The sequence below is a fragment of the Diabrotica undecimpunctata genome, chromosome 5 (assembly GCF_040954645.1).
Source record: "Diabrotica undecimpunctata isolate CICGRU chromosome 5, icDiaUnde3, whole genome shotgun sequence".
Classification (NCBI taxonomy): domain Eukaryota; kingdom Metazoa; phylum Arthropoda; class Insecta; order Coleoptera; family Chrysomelidae; genus Diabrotica; species Diabrotica undecimpunctata.
Genome location: NC_092807.1, coordinates 4,376,559 through 4,400,086, shown reverse-complemented (window position 1 = coordinate 4,400,086; position 23,528 = coordinate 4,376,559). Strand labels below are relative to the sequence as shown.

Sequence of the window (23,528 nt, the reverse complement as noted above, 5' to 3'; positions counted from 1 at the left end):
AACCTCTAAAGTATGCTCTTATTAATTTATAAGTCTTTGACCACACCCCACATTAAAAACAATTCAAATGGACTGTTAGTAGACTCATATAAAAAAAATATTTATGTTTTATCTCCCGATGCTTAAAGATAACTTCTATATGATAAAAAATAATGCTAATAAAATAATGTCTTTATCGTATTGGTTCTTATAAACCCAAAATTAGTAAGATTTGGCTTATAAAATAAAGGAAACATCTAAAAAAAAATTGTAAAACTGTGTATTTGACAAAATCTACTACTAAATTTAAATAATTACTTTCTTGACTACTTTCTTTAGAATCGTTCACGCAGCATTCGTCTATGTCCGCTTTTTTTTCTTGTGGCTCTCCGCAAGTGCATACATCTTCCTTAGACTCTTCCTTTTCTATTTTATATTCTAGTTCTTTCTTGTTAAGCAGAGAATTTATTATAAACGAAGGCCCCTGTGAAGTGATAGCGACGCCTCCGATGGTATATTTTTCAGGTTTGCAAGACAACTTATTACCTTAAATAAAAATATTGTGGTAGATCAATAAATAACGAAAGCGCTTTCGAATAGGTACCTGCTGCTATTGCTGACAGTTGGTCCTTAAACCGAGCCAAGCACTTGCATTCCCTGTCCTTAAAAATCCCTTGGATAATCGGTAGCATATTTCCGTCGTACTGTGCGAGACCTCCCACCATGTTGTTGGTGGTTCGCTTTAAGATCGTTAGGCACCTGTTGCATAAGGCCTTCAAAAACAAGTTGGTGTTTTCCTTGCAGACGCATACGGTGTTGCGGTCTTTGTTACATTCGCAAGTGTGGAAATCTGTACAGCCTAAAACAAGTTGAGATTTCGATTTATTTACACTATATAAGTGACAACTGCTTAAACAAGACAACTGCTTAAAACTACAATGCACTAATTCGACTGAAATCTTAAACTAAAAGAGCGCTATTAAATAATACTGCTGACCAGACAAACAATTATTCTAGACGCCTACAGATCCGGCGATGACGGCGGTCCCAAAAAACCCATTTTTTTATTAACGCACTTACTTCTTCACGTCTTGCAGAATTCAAAAATATTAAATAATGTTGATTTTTGCTTTTTTTTGCTTTGTTTTTTAATGGTTAAAATATATGTATAATAACTGTCCCGAGATATCTCTTTAACGGGTTTTTTTGTTGGTAAAAACAAACGCACGTGTTGATATTCGCCCTCTTATTCGTCAAGAGACTATTAAATATAATTTATTGCCTTAAGCCAGACCGATTCTCATTTTACAGGTCCAAACTTGCCAGTCTGTTTAAATTCAAATTGTATTTTTAGCTTGTGGGTTTTTAAGTTAATATATTGTGTGTTATATGTTATAATTATTTACTGGCCGTGTTATTTTTTAGAGTTTAGTTTAAGTGTTTAGTATTAAGTTTAATAGTGTGTAGTGAAGTTTTAGTATCCAAAAACAAAGTATTTGTTAATCAAAAGTAAAAATAGCTTGCGGTTATCACTTTCATAAAGGTAAGAGGAACCAATATTTTAATTTATTGATGTTTTGAAAAGTTTTATTTCCTTTTTAGTCCATTTATTCGCGGTTTCTGCTGTAAATATCAAAGAACCGCTTGGATTGGCATGAAATTTGGCATATACATAGCTAAATTATCCTGCAGGTAAATGTTTATGTGCTTTTTCACTTCAAGTAAATTTTAAAATAATAAAAATTTCAGGGAAAGGAAAAAGACTAATAATCTGTCACATTGGCAGTGAAGATGGGTTTGTTCCAAAAGGGCTGTGGGTGTTTGAATAAAAAAAAAGTGGGGACTACCATGAAGAGATGGACGGGAAATCTTTCGAAAATTGGTTCAAAAATATACTGCTATGATTAGAAGACAACTCCATCATCGTATTGGACAACGCGTCTTATCATATCATTGTGAGCTCAATCCGATTGACCTCATCTGAGCAGAAGTAAAAAATTATGTAATATATTGTGTAGCCAAAAACACTACTTTTAAATTTGCAGATGTGAAAAATATTTTTTTATAATGCAATAAATAATATTAGTCCAACTACGTGGCAGAAATGTGTGCAACACGTTCAACAAAAAGTCGAGTCCAAAATGTGGAAGTTGGACAATATAATAGAGAGCCATATCGAACCCATAATAATAAATCCAGACGAAGACAGCAGCACATGTAGCTCCTCAGTGAGTAATTTAAATGGTATGTTTTTATGCTTTGATAAACTCATGACAATGCTACTTTATTCAAAATGTTCACTTTGTTATGTATCTCTCACTTAATGAATATTTTATTTTAGAACATTTTTCTTCAATGGAACATTAAATTTTGCTCACAATGAATAAATTTCAAGAAATTCTTACACTAATAGTTTCAAAAGTAAATATTTTTAAAAATCATATGATACACCTCAGTACGACCCTGTTTGGCTTTCACGTGCGTTTGTTGACAGTTGGAATTTGTAAAATGAATGTAGTTTAGTAAGATTTGATCATTTTGAGCAGTGTATTTGATTGATCTGACATTATATTATATTTAATGGCAAAGAAATAATAAAATAAGCAAACAAACAACAAACAATTAATTATATGTGTTAATTCATAAATTGTAATAATTATTAAGGTATAAATTTTTATATTATTTTGAATTCCTATATTTTATAAAGAGTGTATAAATGATAGTTTTTACATAAAATAGGGTTGTTGTTATTATTTTGATTATTATTAAGAAATAAAACAAACGACTTAACTCAACAACTCAACTATATTAAAGCAAGAATTGTAACCAAATTAAAAGATAACTGGGTATTATCAGGGGCAGCTAAACGTTTTAACATAAGCAGAACCACAGTTTTTCTATTAATAAAAAATGGAGGGAACAAGAAACTCTCGAAAGAAAGCGTGGATCTGGAAGACCAAAAATTATAGTAAATTTAGGTATGTAAAAATAAAATTAATATTTTGTAATATCTCCATCAGCATTGATAACAGCTTGTAGTCTTTGGTCCATCTGCGTGAAAAGAACTATGAAATTGTCTTCTTCAGAGAGCTCTTCCAAAAGCTGTTGTATATCTTGCAACAGCTCTGCAGCATTTTGAGGTATAAAGTTACGCCGATACAAGCGTTTTATAATATCCCCTCACACATTCTCGATTGGGTTTAAATCTGTACTGTAGCTGGGCCATGCTAAGGTTTCGATGTTGTTATTCTGGAGCCACTGGTTTCTTATATTTGCAGTGTAAACAGGACAATTTTCTTGTCGGAGGATAAAATTATTTTCTGGATACAACTGTTCTACACTGGAAACATACTTACTTACTAGCCAACGCCCACCCTTGGCATGTTAGCCATTTGGTGGCGCGCTGACCAGTATAGACGAGCCGTTTCTCGTAGGCGATCTTCATCCTCCTCGGGTGGGTGTGTTTTCAGGGCTGGGCACTCTGGAAGGTGAGCAGCATCCATCTGGGGCTGATCACATAGTGGACAGTTGTCATTTTCGCGGACGCCGATGCGATGTAGATGGGAGGCCAGGTAGTCATGCCCCGTAGTTTTTCTGAACACGGCTACACTAATGGGTCTCGGCAAGTTGCGAGGGATTGGTGACTCTATTAGGTGGGCCCAAGATTTTCCAGCACCGGCTTGTATTTGCTGCTCTTTTATCTTCGCTTTGATTCCTCTTCTAATGGTGGACTTTGCTGATGTGTACGATTGGAAGCTAGGGGGCTGTGGAAGAGTAGTGCCTTCTTTTGCAAGTTCATCCGCCGCTTTATTTCCTTTAACACCGACATGACTAGAGATCCATTGTAGAGTAATCAGCCACCCTTTTTCCATCAAGTTCGATAGTTGGACGCGGCAAGATATTGTTTTGGCACAGTCGGTGTATCGATTTGTCGACAGGGCGAGGATAGCGGCTTCGCAGTCGATGAAGAAGGCAACTTTTTGGGGGTGTTGGAAATTCTCAAGATTTTTTGCTGGAAACATGATGTTTTCTAGAATATTCAGATAAGTCTACCCAACAAACCTGTCATCAATACGCCATACTATTCCCATATATGGCCCTTGCAGAGACAGCGTGACAAACGAATGAAGGGGCAGATACAATAATGAGCTAGAGTCTCTATTCAGACAAGAAAATCTAGTCAGATATATAAAGGTCAATAGACTCAGATGGGCAGGGCATGTAATACGCAGTAACGACAATCACCTTATAAACAATGTGTTCTGGGAAAGGCCAGAGGGAAGAAGGTCTATAGGGCGGCCTAGAAAAAGGTGGAAAGATGCAGTCAAAGAAGATCTAGAGAAAATGGGAGTGCGACAATGGGAATTACTGGCACAGGACCGACAAACATGGAAGGCAATAGTAAACGCTGCAAAGACTTACGAAGAGTTGTAGCGCCATTGATGATGATTCCCATTTCTCTAGATGAAATCCATCCCCATACATTGGCGCTAAATTTTGCCCTTTTTAGAAGATTGAAACATTTTCTCATCTGTAATTATTGCCCTGTCCCAAAAATCTTGATTTTGTAGCTGATGGTTTAAAGCAATTATAAGTCTTGATTGCTTGGTTACCCCTTCTTTCCATGTCTTTTTGAGTCTTCCTCGTTTTTTACGGTTTGGTGGTACCCACTGCCCAGAATAAGTTATCTGACAAATTTTAAGATTTGGCAGTGACAGTGAGAGTATGTAAATAATAAGTATTTATCCTTCAAAATACACTGCTCAATTTTCTACAAAATACGCTTAAAGAGTCGTATCAGTTTTTTTAGCTGTACAATAACTATCGATTATCGATTGTCATTTTCTAACTCATAACATTACTAATTGTAGTTTACTGTATCTTTTTCTGCTTGGTTTGATGATATATCTGTTATTGGTACCCACCTCATTAGTTATCATAAGGGTACCACCCTTATTTTTTAATCACACAGAACGTAAAAAAATTGAATTCTGAGTGTGAAGGGATCTCATTTTGCCTATCTTAACGGGAGGTATTCTTTGTAAATTTTGCTTCTAGATCATCTACATTTTTTCTTCGTTACTTTTGGTTCATCAAAGACTTCGTATATTCGAAGTCTTTCTTCATCTTCGTCTTCATCGGTCTTTCTAATAGCTTCATCGATTTTGCTGGAAATAATCCCGAAATTTTCTCATCATTGCTTCGTTTGCTGGCTGGAATCTATAATATTTCTGGGTTTTCTCCGTTGGTGATGAGCACTTCCTTCAATCGTTCTGGAAGGATCTTTTTTTAAGGCTGTTTTATCGGTGCATCAAAACCTAGAGACAGTGTTTTCTCTGTTATTTACTGACAAAATGTCTCGAAAGTTGGACACGTTATTCGAAATTATGTTGCCTTTAAACTGATGGTTTTACTTTTTTTATTTTTTTGAAACTTCTGTTGAAAAATTGGAATATACTGTTTAACGTTCTATTATAACCAAACTTTTTACGCCCATCACTCGAAAGAGTTTTTTTTTCTGTAATCGTTGATTTTTGTTTCACCTTTCTGTGTCCAGTAATAATAGAGAAAAGCGTGTTCCAACTTTAAAGAAAATTGCCTAAAAATACTGAAATCTAATAGTGAAACGTGTTACTCATCATTGGGCTTAGTTTCATCGTTATCGCCTTCGTGACGTCAAATCTCATGAACGTACGGTCAGTTAGTTCGTGTTAAAACTAATTTGAATGGAGAATAATGTATTTGTTGTCATTAAACTACCCGTCGGCCGGCGGCACTGAGTAAAGATGGTCTCGCGTAAGCAGTGTAGAAAAGTAAGTGATACGCCCATTTCAAATCTCAGTTGGCTTGAACTGCTAAAACAGCCTTACAGCAATCTTCATCTCGTTCCTCTAACTGCTCCCGCAACTGCCTCACGGTAAGATGTTTTAGAAACAACGACGAATTTTTATAAATTATCGTTTGAAAATCTTTAAATAGCGAAAATAAAGGCTTTACCGAAAGCTAAACAAATAATAATAAATAATAAATTACATTGTAGAGTCATATGTCGCCATGTTACCAATACAACGGTAACTTTAACATCTTAACTGTAAATTAGACATAATGTAAACTAAATTTCATTTAATAATTTTTAAAGGGTTTTTACCCACATATTTAGTGGCTACATCCATGTATTAACTAGACACTGATGATGGAATACTTATTCCGAAAACGTTTTGTCAATTCAACATAGCCCAACTGGGTTTTTTATATACCTTTTTATAAAGGATTTTATTCAAAAATTTTTTTAAATAATAAACTCTGATTTTTCGGAAATGTTCATATAGTACCGAACACAATTCAAAAGTCAAATGTCTTTATTATTTAAATTTCTGCCACAATTTATTTTTAGTTTATAAATTATTCAACCAAACTATTCCACTAATGAAACCACCTACAACTCTAATTAATCCCACGGTTCGATTTATTAACATTTTTATTTGTTTCTATAATTGCTAAATACACACTAAACCGAAAAATAAAAATGCAGCGAATACAAATACTCAGTATGGTTGTCGAATTTCTAGAAAAGGGAATTCAAAGACCATAAAAGAGAAAAACTTTTTACTTAAAGTGTTACTTACATTCTCCACCGTCTGGCTTTTCGACTTCACTGCAAGTACACGGAGGCAACGTATCTTCTAATGGAAACAGCGATGGCAACTTGACGGGTCTACAATCTCTGGATCTATTCACAAAATCCATACATTCTAATTTTATAGTTGGAGGTACCAAACCTTTCCATGTGCCATGCTCTTGGAGGTCGTTATACTTTTTCTCGGCCGCTTGATGCTCCCGTAAAAGCTCTTTTTCTTCTAAAAAGAATAAAATACCTACATGATATTGTTATATAGTTGTAGTAATTGTTTAAACCATAGACGTATATATTAACATAGACCGAGCATAACGGCCGCGCGTACTGACGACAAGATCTCTGACAGTTGTTCGATCTATGCCTCTCTAGCGCATTGCAACTCCTCTCTCTCTCTCTCTGTCTTTCTCTCTCTCTGTCTCTCTCTCTCTCTCTCTCTCTCTCTCTCTCTCTCTAAACACTATAGTATCTGGACATTAAATATTCAATTAAGCAGGTAGTTTCTCTTCATCTGAGATTGATCATTTAATTTTCGATCAACCGATATAACTTTTGCCCTCTTTTTAAATACAGTATGCTTAGATAGAAACATCATTATCGTTTTGGCTAGCTTTTTAACTACCAAAAACTATTCTCTAATTAACTCATTGTAGCTGTTTTTTCTTTCATCTCGTGTCGTAGTTCTTCTCTATAGATCGTGAAGTTTGTATACAGGATGATCAACTTTAGTGACAAACTCCGATATATTTGATATTATAGTAGCTACCAAAAAAAGGTATTTACCTGTATTTAATGTAACAAGAGACATAACGAAGTTTGTCACACAAAACTAACCTAAATCCTGACCTAAACGGGACACGCTTCAGTGTGATAGTTATAAAAAAGTAAATATTTATAAATTTCACACTAACCATTCCGATAACCATAAAAAAAAGACCATTCCTGGTCTTTTTTTTTTTCACTGAATATATTTTCTGTTTCTCTTTGCCGACGTAAACCAGCGAAGACCGCCATTCGACGAGCTGTCTGATGCCGCCTTAAGATTTTACCAAGATATTATTTTAGGCCTCAAATACTTCCTAATAAAACAACTGTTAAATACGATAAACTTTCGACAAATCTTTTTAAATTCCCGTTAGGACTAACCACCTTGCTCTTTTGACTAAATTGCTGCCGGTCATTGTTTGCGTCATTCAGTGTTGGCGGTAAAAATTTTATTAACTTGAGTTATTTATACAATGATAAAAATTCCAACACAACTTCGTTAGACCACTCCATAGGAAAATTACCACGACACTGACAGTATCTCTCCTAGCCGCGTCCGAAGGGTTGGACATGCGGTGCGTCAGCTACCGATTCTTTTGAACCGGGTCGATTTCCCGACAAACAACGGGGTAACACGCGCCGGCCATAAATAGACATTGTGTTGGTTCTATATTTTGTCTTTTTCTATTACGTATTTTACGTAAAGCTGAAAAATGAAAAAAGAACTTGAAATGTTGGCTATCCTGATCCCCAAACACTATGTAAATCAGTTTGACTATCTTGACAGAACAATAAAGAAGTTGTCATTCTGTATTGCACAAGTGAAGAGGTGTTTTATTCTCTCAATTCCAGTATCCATATTTAATATATAATTGTACTCTGAAAGTCTTTCCAAAAACGTCATGTGTCACTGGTTTATTATAAAGAAACAAGAAATATTTATTAAGTCAATAGTTTTTATTTAATAAAAGAATAACGTTGTTTATAAAGAAATAAAGGCTTTGGAAACTTTATAAAATAATATGTACTGTTTTTAAATGATTTAGAGCATGTATCATCCTTTACATACTGTATAACGGCATCGGTTCGTGGTTCCTTTTCGTACAGATATCATCATAATATTAATATATTAATAAACAGATAGGTTGAATTTTTCGATGCAAAATTTAATGGCCATCATATCGAAGAAGCAAATAACACCCTAGCAAATCGAAATGATTGGAATCCTTTTAACCCAAACGAAAGACCACCTACCATCGAAAACGTTGCCCAAGCCATTAAAAAGCTTAAAAATAATAAATTACCAGGAATTGATCAAATTTGCAGTGAGCTCTACAAGAATGGTGGCGATGCCCTACTACAGACACTGCATAAGCTTTTACTTCTTGTTTGGCATAATGAGACCATGCCTTGTGAATGGTCTCAAGGCGTGATATGCCCGTTACATAAAAAAGGTGACCAGCTCCAGTGTGACAACTACAGAGGTATAACCCTGTTAACAACTGCTTACAAAATACTAGCAAATATTCTCTACGAAAGGCTGTAAGTTTACACAGTGGGCATAGTTGGTAAATATCAACCTGGATTCACTCCAGAAAAATCAACAATTGACCAGATTCATTCAATAAGACAGATTCTCGAGAAAACATTAGAATTCAATATTGAAACCCATCACCTATTCGTCGACTTCAAGGCCGCATACGACAGTGTCAAGAGAACAGTGCTATACCAATCAATGCATGAGTTTGGTATACCAGAGAAACTTATCCGACTAACGAGAATGACAATGTCTAACTTAGAAGCCACTGTTAGAATACAGGGAGAGAATTCTAGATCCTTTGAGATAAAGGATGGACTCAGACAAGGGGATGCTCTGGCTTGCCTCCTATTTAATATTGCCTTAGAAAAGGCAGTCCGAGATACACGAATTAGGGATGGCGGTACTATTTACAATCGATACAAGTCTTAGCATATGCTGATGACATTGACATAATAGAGCGTAGCAAGCGAGATGTTGAGCAATATCTCCTAGAATTGGAAAGAGTGGCGAAACAGGTCGGTCTAGTCATCAACGGAGACAAAACCAAGTACATGTTGGTTACAAAGGATCCGATAGCAAAGGAGGAACGAGAAACAGTCTTTGGAAGTCATACCTTTGGACGTGTTGACAACTTCACATACCTTGGGTCGCTATTGACTGCTACCAATAAAACAAGCGAAGAAATCAAAAGACGAATAAATCTTACAAATAGGGCATACTATGGACTCCAAAAGCATTTCCACTCAAGAAGAACTAAAATTATTATATACAAAACATTGCTGAGGCCGGTCCTCACATATGGAGCAGAAACATGGACTCTAACGCAGAAAGATGAAAGACTTTTGGGAATATTTGAGCGTAAAATACTCCGAAAAAAAAATTTGGAGCTATAAACGACCAAGGGCAGTGGCGCACAAGATATAATTTTGAATTGTATCAGCTCTTTGATGAGCCAGATGTCATAACGTTCATTAAAACACAGCGACTTAGATGGGCTGGACACATAATACGAATGCCAGAAAATACGATTGCTAAAAAGCTAACCACAGGAACACCTGTAGGAAGAAGAAGCAAAGGCCAACCGCGAATTAGGTGGTTAGATGGAGTTGAAACCGACTTACGATATTAAAATTCAGAAGATGGCAACATGTTGCCAGAAACCGAACAGAATGGCGACGAATCTTAGAGCAGGCCAAGATCCACAGAGGATTGTCGAGCCAAAGATGATGATGACGATCATCATAATATTCGATTAAAAAAAAATAATTTGCTAATTGAGGCACTTTTTCTTTATTTTCGTATTTTTGTATTTCTTTTGTTTTTTCAATAACTAGACTTTGTTTGGTATTTTTTATCTTAATTATGTGTTCACATGCACTTTATTGTTATTTATATTACTAACCTAACGCAACATTATGTAATCATTTCAAATCATTTTTATGGTGATACAGAAAGCTAAAGAAAATCAATGATTGAGTAATAATGAATAACTAAAATAATTAACCAACCTGGATCATTTATTCCATTTACATCGATATCTAGCACACTCTCCGCATTTTTTATTTCATCCCTCTACAAATAAAAAAAATGTTACTATGTTAAAATGTTACATATGTTAAAAAATGTGGCATATAGTATATTTCTGCGTTTTTGATGTCTATCTTTCTAAAACTGCTTTCCTATGGCTTTCCTGTGTCATCTACTATATTTAATGGGAAATAAACCACAATTTTCGATTTCCATCTGGGAAATTTTGAGTTATTTTGAAAAAGATTATAAATTTCGACGAAATCACATTTAGATGAGATAATTTTCAAATTATACTATAAATATCTGATCATTTACTCACCAAAGCATCCAAATAAGAAAAATACGGACTCTGAGGATACTGAATATGTTTATTCTCGTATTTTCCACTAAACTTTGGCGGATCTGGCTTAAAAGTATACGGTTCCAAATAAGGAGATGCATAATGTATCTTCGGAGGAACAGAATAAATACAATCTCCTTGTTTTGTTTTTCTCCCTTTACACGGCATACAAACGGGAGTGCATGGTTTTCGGGGTGGGGACGGTAACCTGACGTGGCATTCTCGTAGGGTTTCGATGATGGTTAAGTGAACTACTGCCGAGAGAAGAAGTCTGAAATCATATATTATGTAAAAACTTGATATGTAATTGGCTGCATTGTATTTCAGTTGAATAATAGACTAGTGCAGATCTGTTTTGAGGTGGATGTGAGAGGTGGTATTCGGATTTTTGCAGAAATAGTAAGGTGATAACTTCAGTAAGAATAATTAACTTATCCTCCCTCTCACGATTGATGGTGTAACCAACTTTGAAGTTCTCAAATTTAAAACGACACGAAAAAAACGAAGATTATAGTAGTTTGGATATTATATATTACAAGAAATAATCAGAGATATAGTTTACTTTAGTTCGTTATTGAAGGGTAAGTGTTTAGTAAGAGAAACCGGAACAGACGACATATAAAAACTTAATTTAATACGACGACTGCTTCGAGAAGTCATAAACAAATTAAAAATAGATGTGATGGCGCCTTATACGAACGAATTAAATATTCTGGGAATAAGCGAAATGCATTGGCCAGGTTCAGGAACCGCAAATATCGGGGAACACCGCGTTTACTATTCTGGAATAGATAAAGGCAAACATGAATTAGGTGTCGGCATTATATTGACAAAAGAAGTGGCAAATCTGTTGATAACTTCATCCCAATCTCAGAAAGACTGATCAGCATCAATATAATTCAAGTGTATGCACCTACAACAGAAGAAACAGAAGAAGAGATAGAAGAACTATACCATAGCATTAATCAAGTCGTGAAAAGGTTGAAAAAGCAAGACCTAACAATTGTCATAGGTGACTTCAACGCCAAAGTTGGGGCCAGCAAAACATCATCTGCAGTTGGACCATTTGGACTAGAAAACCGGAACGATCGGGGAGATACCTTGGAGATTTTTGAGGAAGCAAATAAATTAGTAATAATGAACACCTGGTTTAAGCTACACCCAAGGAAATTGTATACCTGGAAATCTCCACAGGATTCTGTGGGAAGGATTGTAAGAAATCAGGTTGATTACATGCTAGTAAATAAGAGGTATAGGAACAGCTGTACATCAGTCAAAACATACCCGGGAGCAGACATAAATTCTGATCATGTATCAGTTGTAGGTAATTTCAAAGTCAGAATGAAGAAGGTTACAAGTAAGTCGATGAAGAAGTATGATGTTAAAAAACTGAAAGATCGAAATGTTCGACTGAAGGTGAGTGACAACCTCAATACAAAGGTGCTTAAATGCAGAAATACAGGAACTATAGAGAAAAGTCTGACCATTATACAAGAAACAGTGAGAGAAATAAATGAACAAGGCCTGAAGAAAGATACAGAGAAACGGAAATCGTGGATGGCCGATGAAATACTTGAACTTATGGATCAGAGAAAAAAAACAAAGAAAATCTCCAAAAATATAAGAAAATACATACCATCGTCAGACGAAAGATAAGAGAAGCCAAAGAGAAATAAAAAACAGAACAATGTCAAGAAATAGAGGAGTATCAGAGTCGATATGATAACTTCAATGTCTATCGAAAGGTGAAGGAAATAGCTGGAAAGTACCGAAAACGCAACTGCGGAATATTAACAGATGATGAAGGCAATCTTGCCATAACCAAAGAAGATAAAAAGAAAGTATGGGAAGAATACTTGGAGAAACTTCTTCACGACCTTAGAACAATACAAGAACCCACCATTGAAGAAAATTCAGGTCCCGAAATCGTACCACAAGAAATAACGGCAGCCGTAAGATAAATGGAGGATGGAAAGGCACCGGAACTCGATGAAATTCCTGCCGAACTGCTGGAGCTATTAGATGCAGAACAAATAAAAATATTAACGGAAATATTTAATGAAATATACGAGGCAGGAAAAATACCAGTAGAGTGGCTCAAATCGGAGTTCGTACCATTGCCCAAAAAAACCAGGAGCAAAAGTTTGTGAAGACTATAGGAGCATAAGCATAATGAGCCATCTGCTGAAGCTGTTTTTAAAAGTCATCCACAAAAGAATTTACCGGAAATGCAAGGAACAAATTGCGCCCAAACAGTTTGGACCTGTAAACGCCGTTGGTATGAGGGAAGCTCTATTTAGCGTGCAGGTATTCATATAACACAGCTATTCCGTATAGCAACCAACAAAGTCATCGTAGCCAGAATGATCGCCAACGTTCGAAACGGACAGGCACCCTAAGAAAAATAAGTGATGACGCCAATTATTACCTGTCATTGATGGAATAACACATTCGTCTGGGATTCATAACTTGATACAAAATCAGCAAAAACTCATAATCGACGGCACAGCAGAACTCCAGCGCTATCTTTAACATTTTCTCGTTCGGTCGAAAGTACAGCCCAAATTCCGCCATGTTTCCTTTAACGTTCTCGATTGTATTTCCCTTCAAATCTTTGAGTATGCATTCCTGCAGATTGTCGATCGTTCTCAATTGAGCAGGGGACAGTTCTTGGAACCATGGCGGTCCAGCCATTGAGGTCAAAAGATTGTGCATGTGATTAACTGAAATTTAAACGTTAGTCGTAAAAGACGACAAGCTGTGGATCTGGTATGTAAATCTAATTTGAGGACGCTGAATTTACTAGTAGGAAATAGTAGTAGTAGTTTGGAAAGTTACCGATTTTATATTTTTCATGCTATATATGATTTCTCCTACTTCTTCCATGATGGGAGTCTCCATTGTTGCCACCGTGTCGTTGACTTCCCCTACCATTTCCACTTGCCTCTCATCATTTTTATCCAGTTCTTCAATAAGCAGCTCTCTGATAGGCTCTGCTTATCTCGTATTAGATGTCCTTCTTTACTCTTCTAGTATTTCTGTTTTCTTTCGCCTTGGTCACTGTTCCTTTTCTGCCTCCTGGTAGAAGTTTCTCACATTTTATTACACTTTGTTCGCGTATCTTCTCTCTGCTTCATATTCGTTTCTATTTTCCTCATTTAGTTTGTCCATATATTTTAGTCTTGCCTCGTTTGTTTATTAAGGCTTTTCTTATAATCGACATTAAACCATTCATTATTTTTCCCCTTCTTTACTTGACTTAACCGCTTTTGAGCTGCTTCCTTGACAGCTTCTTCTATTATTCCTCACTTCATTTCGATGTCATCTTGATTTTCGCTTTGAAGTAGTTTTGCTGTCAGGTCTGCCTGGAAGTTGCCAGCACTGTGTTTGTTCCTTAGTTTGACGACGTCATAGTCTTAATTTCGTGATCATTATTATGTGATCAGAATCCGTGTCTGCCCCCCTATAACTTCTAACATCTGATATTAATTTCGAGTACTTGCTTTTCACTAGGACTTGGTCGATTTGGTTGTGTGTTCTACCAACTGTAGCGATCCATGTTTTTTTGTATGTACCTAAGTACTCATAATTCTCAAGTTATTCTCTTGCGTAAAGCCAATCAACAAGTTCCCATTCTCGTTGTTTTCGTTATGTTTGCTTTTACCTCCCGCATGGAGGCATGTGGCATTTAAATCACCTATTACAATTTTAAATCATATTTTGGAATTTCAAAAATTCTAAATACTGCAATTTTTATTGTTTTTTGAGAATTTATTATAAACAAGAAAAAATAAATTAGAAACTATTTAAAAAATTCATTTAACTTAATTTATTTTCTATAATTTGCTTTTTGGAAAATGTCTTAATTTTTTTAACAAGTACATACTTATCTATGAACTATCTTAGTATCGGTGTATGTAAAGCCGCTTATATACTCCTTTGAATAAGTATGGAAGCTTCTAGAAAATTTACGAATGTTTTAGGTTCTCGAAAGTTTCAGAAATATCTTCACCGATCGACCAGATTTTTCAGAAAATTCCGGTAAGTTCCAGTAGAGCTTCTGCAATCATCGAGAATCTTCCACAGCCCATGCATGGAAGATGTTTTAGGATATTTAGCATTCAGGAATTTTTCAAAAGATTCTTTGAGCACAAAATGTTAAATGGAAATTACACGAAAACGGGCACTAACTTTTATATTTAGCGTTCTCGAATTAGGTTTACCCACCAGGTCCACAACTTGACGCAAAAAAGAACCAAAGAAGAAACATTTAATATCAAAAGTCTACTTACAACCAGCCGATTGATTCTCATGAGTCCTTCTCAAAAATTCTTTGAAGTGCGCTCTATTTCTTGTTTGTTGCTTTTCAATCTTCTCTTTGCTGATTTCGTCCAAAAATTTCCAAACCGGCGGACATCCATTAAAGTACAGTCCTTTAAGTTTCTTCGGAGCAAAATGTCCCGGAGGAGCAGGTACGTACGTACCGGTTATATGGGAAGCCCGTATTTTGGTGTTACCGACTTGCCATCTAAAATATAAAGTCTTTAGGAACGGTTAATGGTTTAAGTTAATACATGGTTTAATGTTTTATATGAAAATTATATTTCTAATATTACCTACCTCTTCGGTTAGGATAACTGGTAGTTCTGAGGAATTATTTAATCAACCTAACTTAATCTCACCAAAACCTACAAGTTTTAAGAACCTTTGATTTTTCTTTAGGTCACAAAATTTCTTTTTATGTGGGTTGGTTTGACTAAATTGTTCCTAAAATCAATAATCTAGGCCAATATAAGTCCATTATTTCTTTTCATTCCTCAGAAATTTTTTCTCAACAATTATTCAAGGCCAAAAATGCACCACTTTAAGAACTTGGTATTACCAGTAAAAGTACTTAAGTGTCTACCTTCTTCTTCTTCAAGTGCCGTCTCCATCAATGGAGGTTAGCGGTTATGGTGGCAAACGTTTGTCTATCAGTGTCTACCAGTAAAAACTAAAGCATTTTGAACGAATTTGGGGATAATTATTTGATAAAACACGCTTAAAGCTTTACAATGCCGATTTTTGAATGTTGATTTACTAATTTATGGGTAGAACAAATAGAAGAACTAAAAATGGAGTTAAAAGAGGAAAAAAGAGAAAAAAGTAAGATAATGATTTTATTTATTTAGCGTATGGACTTTCACAGTACGATAAATATACGAATACAATAATATATATACATATATATTAAATATATTATTTAAACACTAAAGATAGAATGAATGACACTAAATATTAATGTCCAATTTACATAGCCATTCAATTGCTTCTGAAGAACATTCCGCAAAGTCCTGGAGGTTTCCACGGTAGGCACGATTCAAGCAGTCTGAAACACAATGGCTTATGGTCTGTCTAGATTGTTCGCAATCGCACTGTGGACTTTCTGCACGACCCCACCTGAACAGCGAATCAGCACATTTACCATATCCGGTACGTATACGATTAAGCCTTGCCCAAGTGGACCGGGGCAGATTTGATCCGATGAAACCCTGAGTTGGGGTAGATATCTTAATATAGTCCGATTCTACTGTTGGCATCCATCTTGTTGTCCATTGCCTATGTATATCATAGGAATTACCAATTTTTCGGACAGATCGTATTGGAGGATTTCTAGATCTCAGTCGCTGGTGCTCTTTTAAGATGTCTGAGATATCTTGTTGTATTTGTAATTGTACGTTGGCTACAATTTTCTGGTACTCTCTCACTAATGCTGCTGTATGGCGTAGATCTGGTGGAGCAATACTGCTCAGAGTAGGCAGCCATCTCACTGGCGTTGGTTTTATTGTTCCAGTGATTATTCTCATGGTTTGGTTAAGTTGGACATCGATTTTGCTTGTATGTGCACTATTTAGCCATACTGGTGCACAATATTCTGCCACTGAAAAAACCAAAGCTAGAGCAGAGGTCCGAAGAGTATCTGCAGAAGCACCCCAAGTTGTTCCAGCAAGTTTTGATATTAAGTTATTTCTTGTTCTTAGTTTACCGGCTGCGTTTGTAAGATGACTTTTGAAGGTGAGTGTTCTATCAAGTGTGACGCCTAGATATTTGGGGTTGTTGTTATGTTTGATAGCTGTATCATTTAGAGTTACATTGAGAGTATCGCCCGCAAGTTGATTCGACAGGTGAAAGAGACAGGTTTCAGTTTTGCTTGTGTTAGGACGTAAGCGCCAGTTCTTAAAATAGTTACTTAGTGTAGTTAAGTCCTCGTTTAGAGCTCGTTCTCCTGCTTCTTTATTGTTATTTTAAATAAAATACGCTGTTGTTGACGTATATGCATGTTTTTTATATCAAAGTAAAGCTAATTTTTTGTTAATATGATGATATAAAGTTGTCCGAGAAAAATGGTCTCAAATTAGGGTTGTTAAAATCGCAAATTATCAAAGAAAAAGTAAAATAGAGTTAGAGCGCAATGACACTGGTTTGACAAGTGATAATTGAGTCACAACTGAGTCTTCAAGCCAGTAGCGTTGCGCGTTAGCTGTCTTTTATTTTATCTTTGGTGCCTTGCGTTTTTAACAGCTGGCAACCCTAATTTTCGACCATTTTTCTCAGGCAAACTTCCAGTCCCTGCTCAATTTATTAGACTCGCCATAAAAATTTCAATATCAGTTTTTTTATTTCAATAGCACTGAAAGTATGTTCACTTGGATACTAAGGTGTTGAATGGGTTGCATAACTATCGGGTACATAGTTACGTAGAAAATGGTATAATGAAAATTTGATCTTAAGAGCGTAGGCGCAAAATTTCGGGACAATGCTTTTTAAATGCATTCATTTGTTTCGAATCCTGAGAAAACTGGTAAGCATTTTTGAAAAATTTAAACGCAGAATGAAAGATTACATTACAAGATTACATTATTACCGAGGGCAGAGGGATTAAAAATGTGGTTAAAATTTCAGAGTGATTCATCAATTAGTTCAAAAATTTTAAACTAATTAAAGTTAAAAATTTTATTGGAATACAATAAGTCAGAAAAAAAAAGAAAAATGATTCTACGGATAGTATAAGCAAAAGCGAGAGTTATTCTATTAAAAGAATTTAAAAAAAGTTGGAAAAAACCATTTCCAACATTGCAAAATTTAATTGCAAAACAATGCAATTTTCTGCTTGAATTGTAACACCTTTTTTTCAACGTACAAACTTTCTTCAGTTACCCGTCTTCTCTTGAAGCTTATGCATTGAAACTTATGTTGAAACCACGATCGTTATTAATATATTAATGAAACATAAAATCTACGTACCTGAGATACGTTTCCGAAAGCTCATAGTCCAAACAAGTATTTTTCTTCGGCCGAAAACTTTCTAAAGTGACTGGTGGTCTGTCTGCGTTTGTTGGAAAAATTTTTGCAACACATATCGGACTATAGTCGTCTAAAAGATCATCCCGACCTTTGCTTCTGGATCTATTTGGATCAGGACTTATTTTTATAGTTTTCTTTGGCGTCATAACTGAAATTTTTTTCCCCATTTTCAAAAATTTAACTTGAAATTTGACAGTCGATGACAATATGTCGAAGATAATTTTAATCATAAGTCAATAACATTTTAGACAGGTATGAGTCAAAGTTAGTAAATAAAACGGATATCTGGTAACTTTACACCAATCAGCGTCGAGAATCTAATGGCGGAAATGACGTCACTGAAAATGTTACATTCAAATTTATGCTTTTTACTAGTTGAAATGAACTCAGAAAGCACCAATGGTTGAAAACATATTAATCTATGTTATTAAAAAAAAAATTGGACTTTTATTTACTATTTAGTTCATTCAATCTTTAAAAAATGTGGGAGATACCGGCAGTTACGGAAATTGTAGGATATAATTGCAACTAAATATATGTACCTATTCTCCGTTCATAAATTGTTGAGAGCACGAAGTGTGCCTCAAACTCATAAAACGGTCGTAAACCATAGGCGTTCCTGAGGTGTTTATTCATTAAATAATAATATAATATTTTTTAATACTGTTATATATATAATATTAATAATATTTTAATACTAATATATTTAGCAAAAAAACAATTAAAACTTTCACGGCTAATGTTATGTAATTATATTATATTAATAAAAATAAGAATTTAACCATTAACAATTTTGTAAATAAGAATACCTTATCTCTTTGGATATTTCAATACTAATCTTCGCGTTTAATCACTTTACTAGAAAACCTGGAATTCATATCCGAAGGTACTATTCGTTGCAAGATAATTAGGATGGAATTCCTCAGATTTTTAATAATATAATGGGTATGCTTTGGCCACGTGCCTCGTTTGTTCAGTTTATATTCGAAATTTAACTTAAAAGGGTGAAGTTATTACGAACGAAAACAATTTTTTTGTTTAGTACGTTTTTGATCGCATGTAATTTACGGCTCGTCGGTGTGTCCGCGTCTACGGCAGTAATTAGCGTCTCGAATATTTCTTTTGCGAATTATATGCAGTGCGTGAGTGATTTTTTATTCCATATACCTACGAACATATACGTACCTTTCGCTCGTGCTCGTTTTGTTGGATTGTTTGTGATGGCTTCATCATCAACATCATCAAGTTGTACACCGGTACTGTTGCGTACAGTCAGTAAGTCTGTCTATTCACCAAGAGAGAAGACTATTGTCCTGAATGTTCACGATGCTCTGGTTTCTCAGAATCCCACAAACACTGTTCGCAACATAGTCGAAAGTTGTGCCAACATGACTGGCGTAGGAGAGTCAACTATATATAGGTTTTTATCAGAAAGAAAAAAAACACGGTATAGCTAACCCAAACACAAACGAACACTTAAAGAGAGGGAAAAAGCCTATTGAAATTGATGAATTTGCCAAAAATGGTATTCGAAGGAAAATTCATGGATTTTTTTTCAAAAAAGAAATACCAAACCTAAACAAAATTTTGCAAGAAGTTAGAGACGACCCGGATTTGCCTCATATCGGACGAACTAAATTGTGGCAAGTTTTAAAAGAATTAAATTTCCGGTGGGAGAAATCAGACCGAAAATCACTTTTGATTGACCGGGAGGAGATAATATGTTGGAGAAGAAATTATCTAAGATCCATAATTCCGGGCTGAAGGAAGGCCCATCTTCTACCAGGATGAAACGTGGGTAAACTCAGGTCATACTCTAAAAAAAATTTGGTCAGATAAAAATATATTAAGCTCCAGGCAAGCCTTTATGGAAGGTTGGTCTACTGGTACCTCCCCACCTTCTGGTAAAGGCAGTAGATTAATAATTTCTCAAATTGGCAGTGAAAAAGGATTTGTTAAGCATGGTTTGTTGGAATTTCAGTCCAAAAGCACAAAAGACTATCACGAGGAGATGACAGCTGATGTTTTCGAAGAGTATTTTGAGCAGATGATTGAACACATACCACCAAATTCAATTATAGTATTAGATAATGCACCTTATCATTCACGACTAGTAGAAAGACTTCCAACGACTGCGTGGAAGAAACAGGATATTCTTGACTAGCTGCGGAATAAGTATCTGCCTTACAAAGATGGAATGGTAAAAGCAGAACTTCTAAAAATTGCCCGGCAACACAAATCTAAGTTCAAGGAACACGTAGTGACAAAATGGCGGAAAGGCGAAACATTACAGTCCTTAGACTTCCACCCTACCACTGCGAAATAAATCCAATTGAACTCATTTGGGCACAAATGAAAAGTTATGTGGCTAGAAAAAATACGTTATATAAAATACAAGGTGTACGTGAATTGTTATACGAGTCTTTACAACATATTACAGAACAAAACTGGAAAGATGCAGTAAGGCATGTAATAGAAGAAGAACAAAAAATGTGGGATCTTGATAACATAATTGATGCGACCGTAGAGACACAACCGCTAATTATTAACCCTCAAGATGACTTGGATTCCGAAGTTGATCCTATTTATTTTTAATTTGAATAGTTTTCTAATCGTAATTATATAAGGTAAGTAATAATAGTTGTAATCGTAAGGTATTAAAGGGGAAAGGCGCAAAATGTCGCCTGTCAAAATGTTCAATGTGTTTTAAATGTATCCATTTTTTTTTCAAATCCTGAGAAAACTAAACAGCATTTTTGAAAAATTTAAAGGCAGAATGAAATATTTATTAGAATAAATAAAGTTTCTTTTGCATGCAATATTTTCAAATAAAAATTATACTATATTTTCTCTTTTATTTTCACCCCTGTTACATAACATATTAAAATAAACATTGTAGAAGTTTTCAGGGACTTTCTGCCCTCAGTAATAATGTAATCTTTCATTCTGCGTTTAAATTTTTCAAAAATATTTATTAGTTTTCTACGGATTCGAAAATAATGGATACATTTAAAACACATTGGAAATTATGCCAGGCGACATTTGGCGCCTTTCCCCTTAATTAAATAAATGTATCTTTTACAAATGGCAAGAAACTTTTTATTTTTGAATAAAATAAAGAAGTTTTATTAAAAAATACAATTTACATAAGTACAATTTAAAAAATATATTTATTTAGTTCAAAAAAATGTTTCAATCATATACTCTACGACACTGGTGTAACACATCTGTAACCATTCAAAATACCCTCGTAATAGGATTATAAAGTATTGTATTCCTTCAGATACAAGGTAGGTTAGTCGAAAACATCTTAAACCGTCAGTTTCAGGTTGGTTTTTACTATTATATCGTATTACCTATCCTCTCTGTATTTCAGCTCTCTAATTAGGGTTAAACTTGTAGTGAGCTATCGACAAATTGTGAACCGTGTATAATATAATAAAACTACTATAAATTAGAAGTAGATTCTTTTTTGTGTATATATGTGACTAAAGAATGCAAATATACTATATTAATAATGGGTTGAATACAATTTACTTTTTTAAATTATTTTGAGTACATCATTTTGAATTGGGGATAAGTTTTTCCCTTAAGTTTAACATATTAAAGAACATCTTATTACAATACTGGATTTGAAAAATATGTTTTGCCTTTTCCTCAAACTTAGTTTCGCTTTTCAGTTTGGCTGCCTCAAGTTCTCGAATCCATGATTTAAATTTGTTTTCAGTATTTTCTTTGTCTATAAGTTTTTGTTGAAGTTTCGTGTTTTCTTCTTTCATGTTAGTATATCGAATTTTGATTCTTTATTACATGAAAGTATTTCTGGTAAATCAATATGTTAGGTAGGAGTATTCATTTGTATTACTTTTACCAACCCCTCTTTATATTCTGGAAAATTATATGTTCGGCAGTCTTTCCTGGCCATGCGTTTTAATCTCATACTTATTTCTTTTACGTCATTTTTCTTCATTTGACAGTGGAAATAGCGATGGAATTGCTAAAATTAAAAGTTTTATTTACAACAAGTGAACTTATTATTAATGATATTTGTAACTGCTTGATTTGCGTCAGGCATTGCAGAGAGTAACTGTAATACAACTTCACTATCTTGTATTTGACCTGCACTTTTAAGTCCCCAAACAATTTGATGAATTCTACTAAAAATATATTTAAAGGACTCTGTTGTGTATTTCAATGACCTTAGTTTATGCTGTAGTTGAACCTGTGTCGAAATTCTCTTCTTTTGGTATGTATTTTTCAATGTATTTCTAATCTCTTTAGCTGAGGTATTTGAGTTAACCATTTTCAGTACACTGTCATGCAAATATTGCAAAATTAAAATTTAGAAGCGAAAATGTTCTCGGGTGTGTTGTTAAAGCAAATTGTCTTGAAAGCTCCGCACGTCATAGGACTTGTGAATATTTATTAATAGTTTCCTATTTGATTTTTTTAATCTTCTAGTTCTTGTGATTTTATTACCAAATGAGGGCAGTAGTCAATTTATAACTCTTTCTTATTCTTCAAACGTTTTTACAGTGTTTGTAAGAGATTTGTAAGACCATCCATCATCCGATGATCACCTGTCACCAGTTTACCGTAACAGTTTTTATCTATGTTTTCTCAAATATTAAATAATAATCCTTGTATCGGCATGTAAGTAATACTTATTAGTTGTTTAATTTCAATTTACTAGATTGTTTTGCATCTAAGTTTCATTTTGTTTATTTAATCAATTTTAAAGTCACATTTAATAACCACACACATATAATATTGGCATAATTGCTGTATATTCTGTACCAAATAGCACCCTAATCATCATCAGCCGTTTTGAGTCCACTGCTGGACATAGGCCTCCCGTAAATAATTCCAATGCATTATTTCTTGAGCACCCTGAATCCACTTGTGCTGAATGCGTTTGATGTCATCTGACCACCTTGTTGGAGGACGTGCTCAATTACAATAAGCATCGTGTCTAGTTCTCCATTCCATAATTTTCTTCGTCCACCTTCCATCTTTTAATCTGGCAACATGCCCCGCCAAGTTGCATTTCAATGTTGTAATCCTTTGAACTGCGTCAGTAACACCAGTTTTTCTCCTAATTATTGTATTTGATACTCTGTCTCTGAGGGATATATTCAGCATTGACCTCTCCATCGCTCTCTGTGCCACTTGTATTTTATTGATTACTTTTCTGGTAAGGGTCAATGTTTCTGCTCCATACGTTAGAACTGGGAGTACATATTGATCAAAGACCTTCCATTTCAAGCACATGGGAATATCTGATCTAAAGACTTCTCAGTTTTCCGTAAGCCGCCCATGCCAGTCCTATTCTCCTGTTTAGCTCCGTTGTTTGATTATCTCTTCCTAATTTAATCTCGTGGCCCAGATATTTATAG

The 23,528-nt window shown here is 34.8% G+C and overlaps 1 protein-coding gene across 1 annotated transcript in view; it reads right to left on the bottom strand.

Annotated features, from left to right (window-relative positions):
- Window positions 1-18,349, bottom strand: part of LOC140441008 (uncharacterized) — a 46,895-nt gene extending 28,546 nt beyond the window's left edge. The window contains exons 1-8 of the mRNA XM_072531395.1: window positions 18,073-18,349; window positions 15,081-15,316; window positions 13,217-13,511; window positions 10,768-11,059; window positions 10,427-10,490; window positions 6,606-6,836; window positions 584-838; window positions 298-525 (exon numbers count right to left, since the gene is read on the bottom strand). Coding sequence (XP_072387496.1) covers window positions 298-525; window positions 584-838; window positions 6,606-6,836; window positions 10,427-10,490; window positions 10,768-11,059; window positions 13,217-13,511; window positions 15,081-15,316; window positions 18,073-18,299 — 1,828 coding nt within the window. The 5' untranslated portion in view covers window positions 18,300-18,349. The remainder of the gene's footprint in view (window positions 1-297; window positions 526-583; window positions 839-6,605; window positions 6,837-10,426; window positions 10,491-10,767; window positions 11,060-13,216; window positions 13,512-15,080; window positions 15,317-18,072) is intronic.
- Window positions 18,350-23,528: the final 5,179 nt, after the last annotated feature.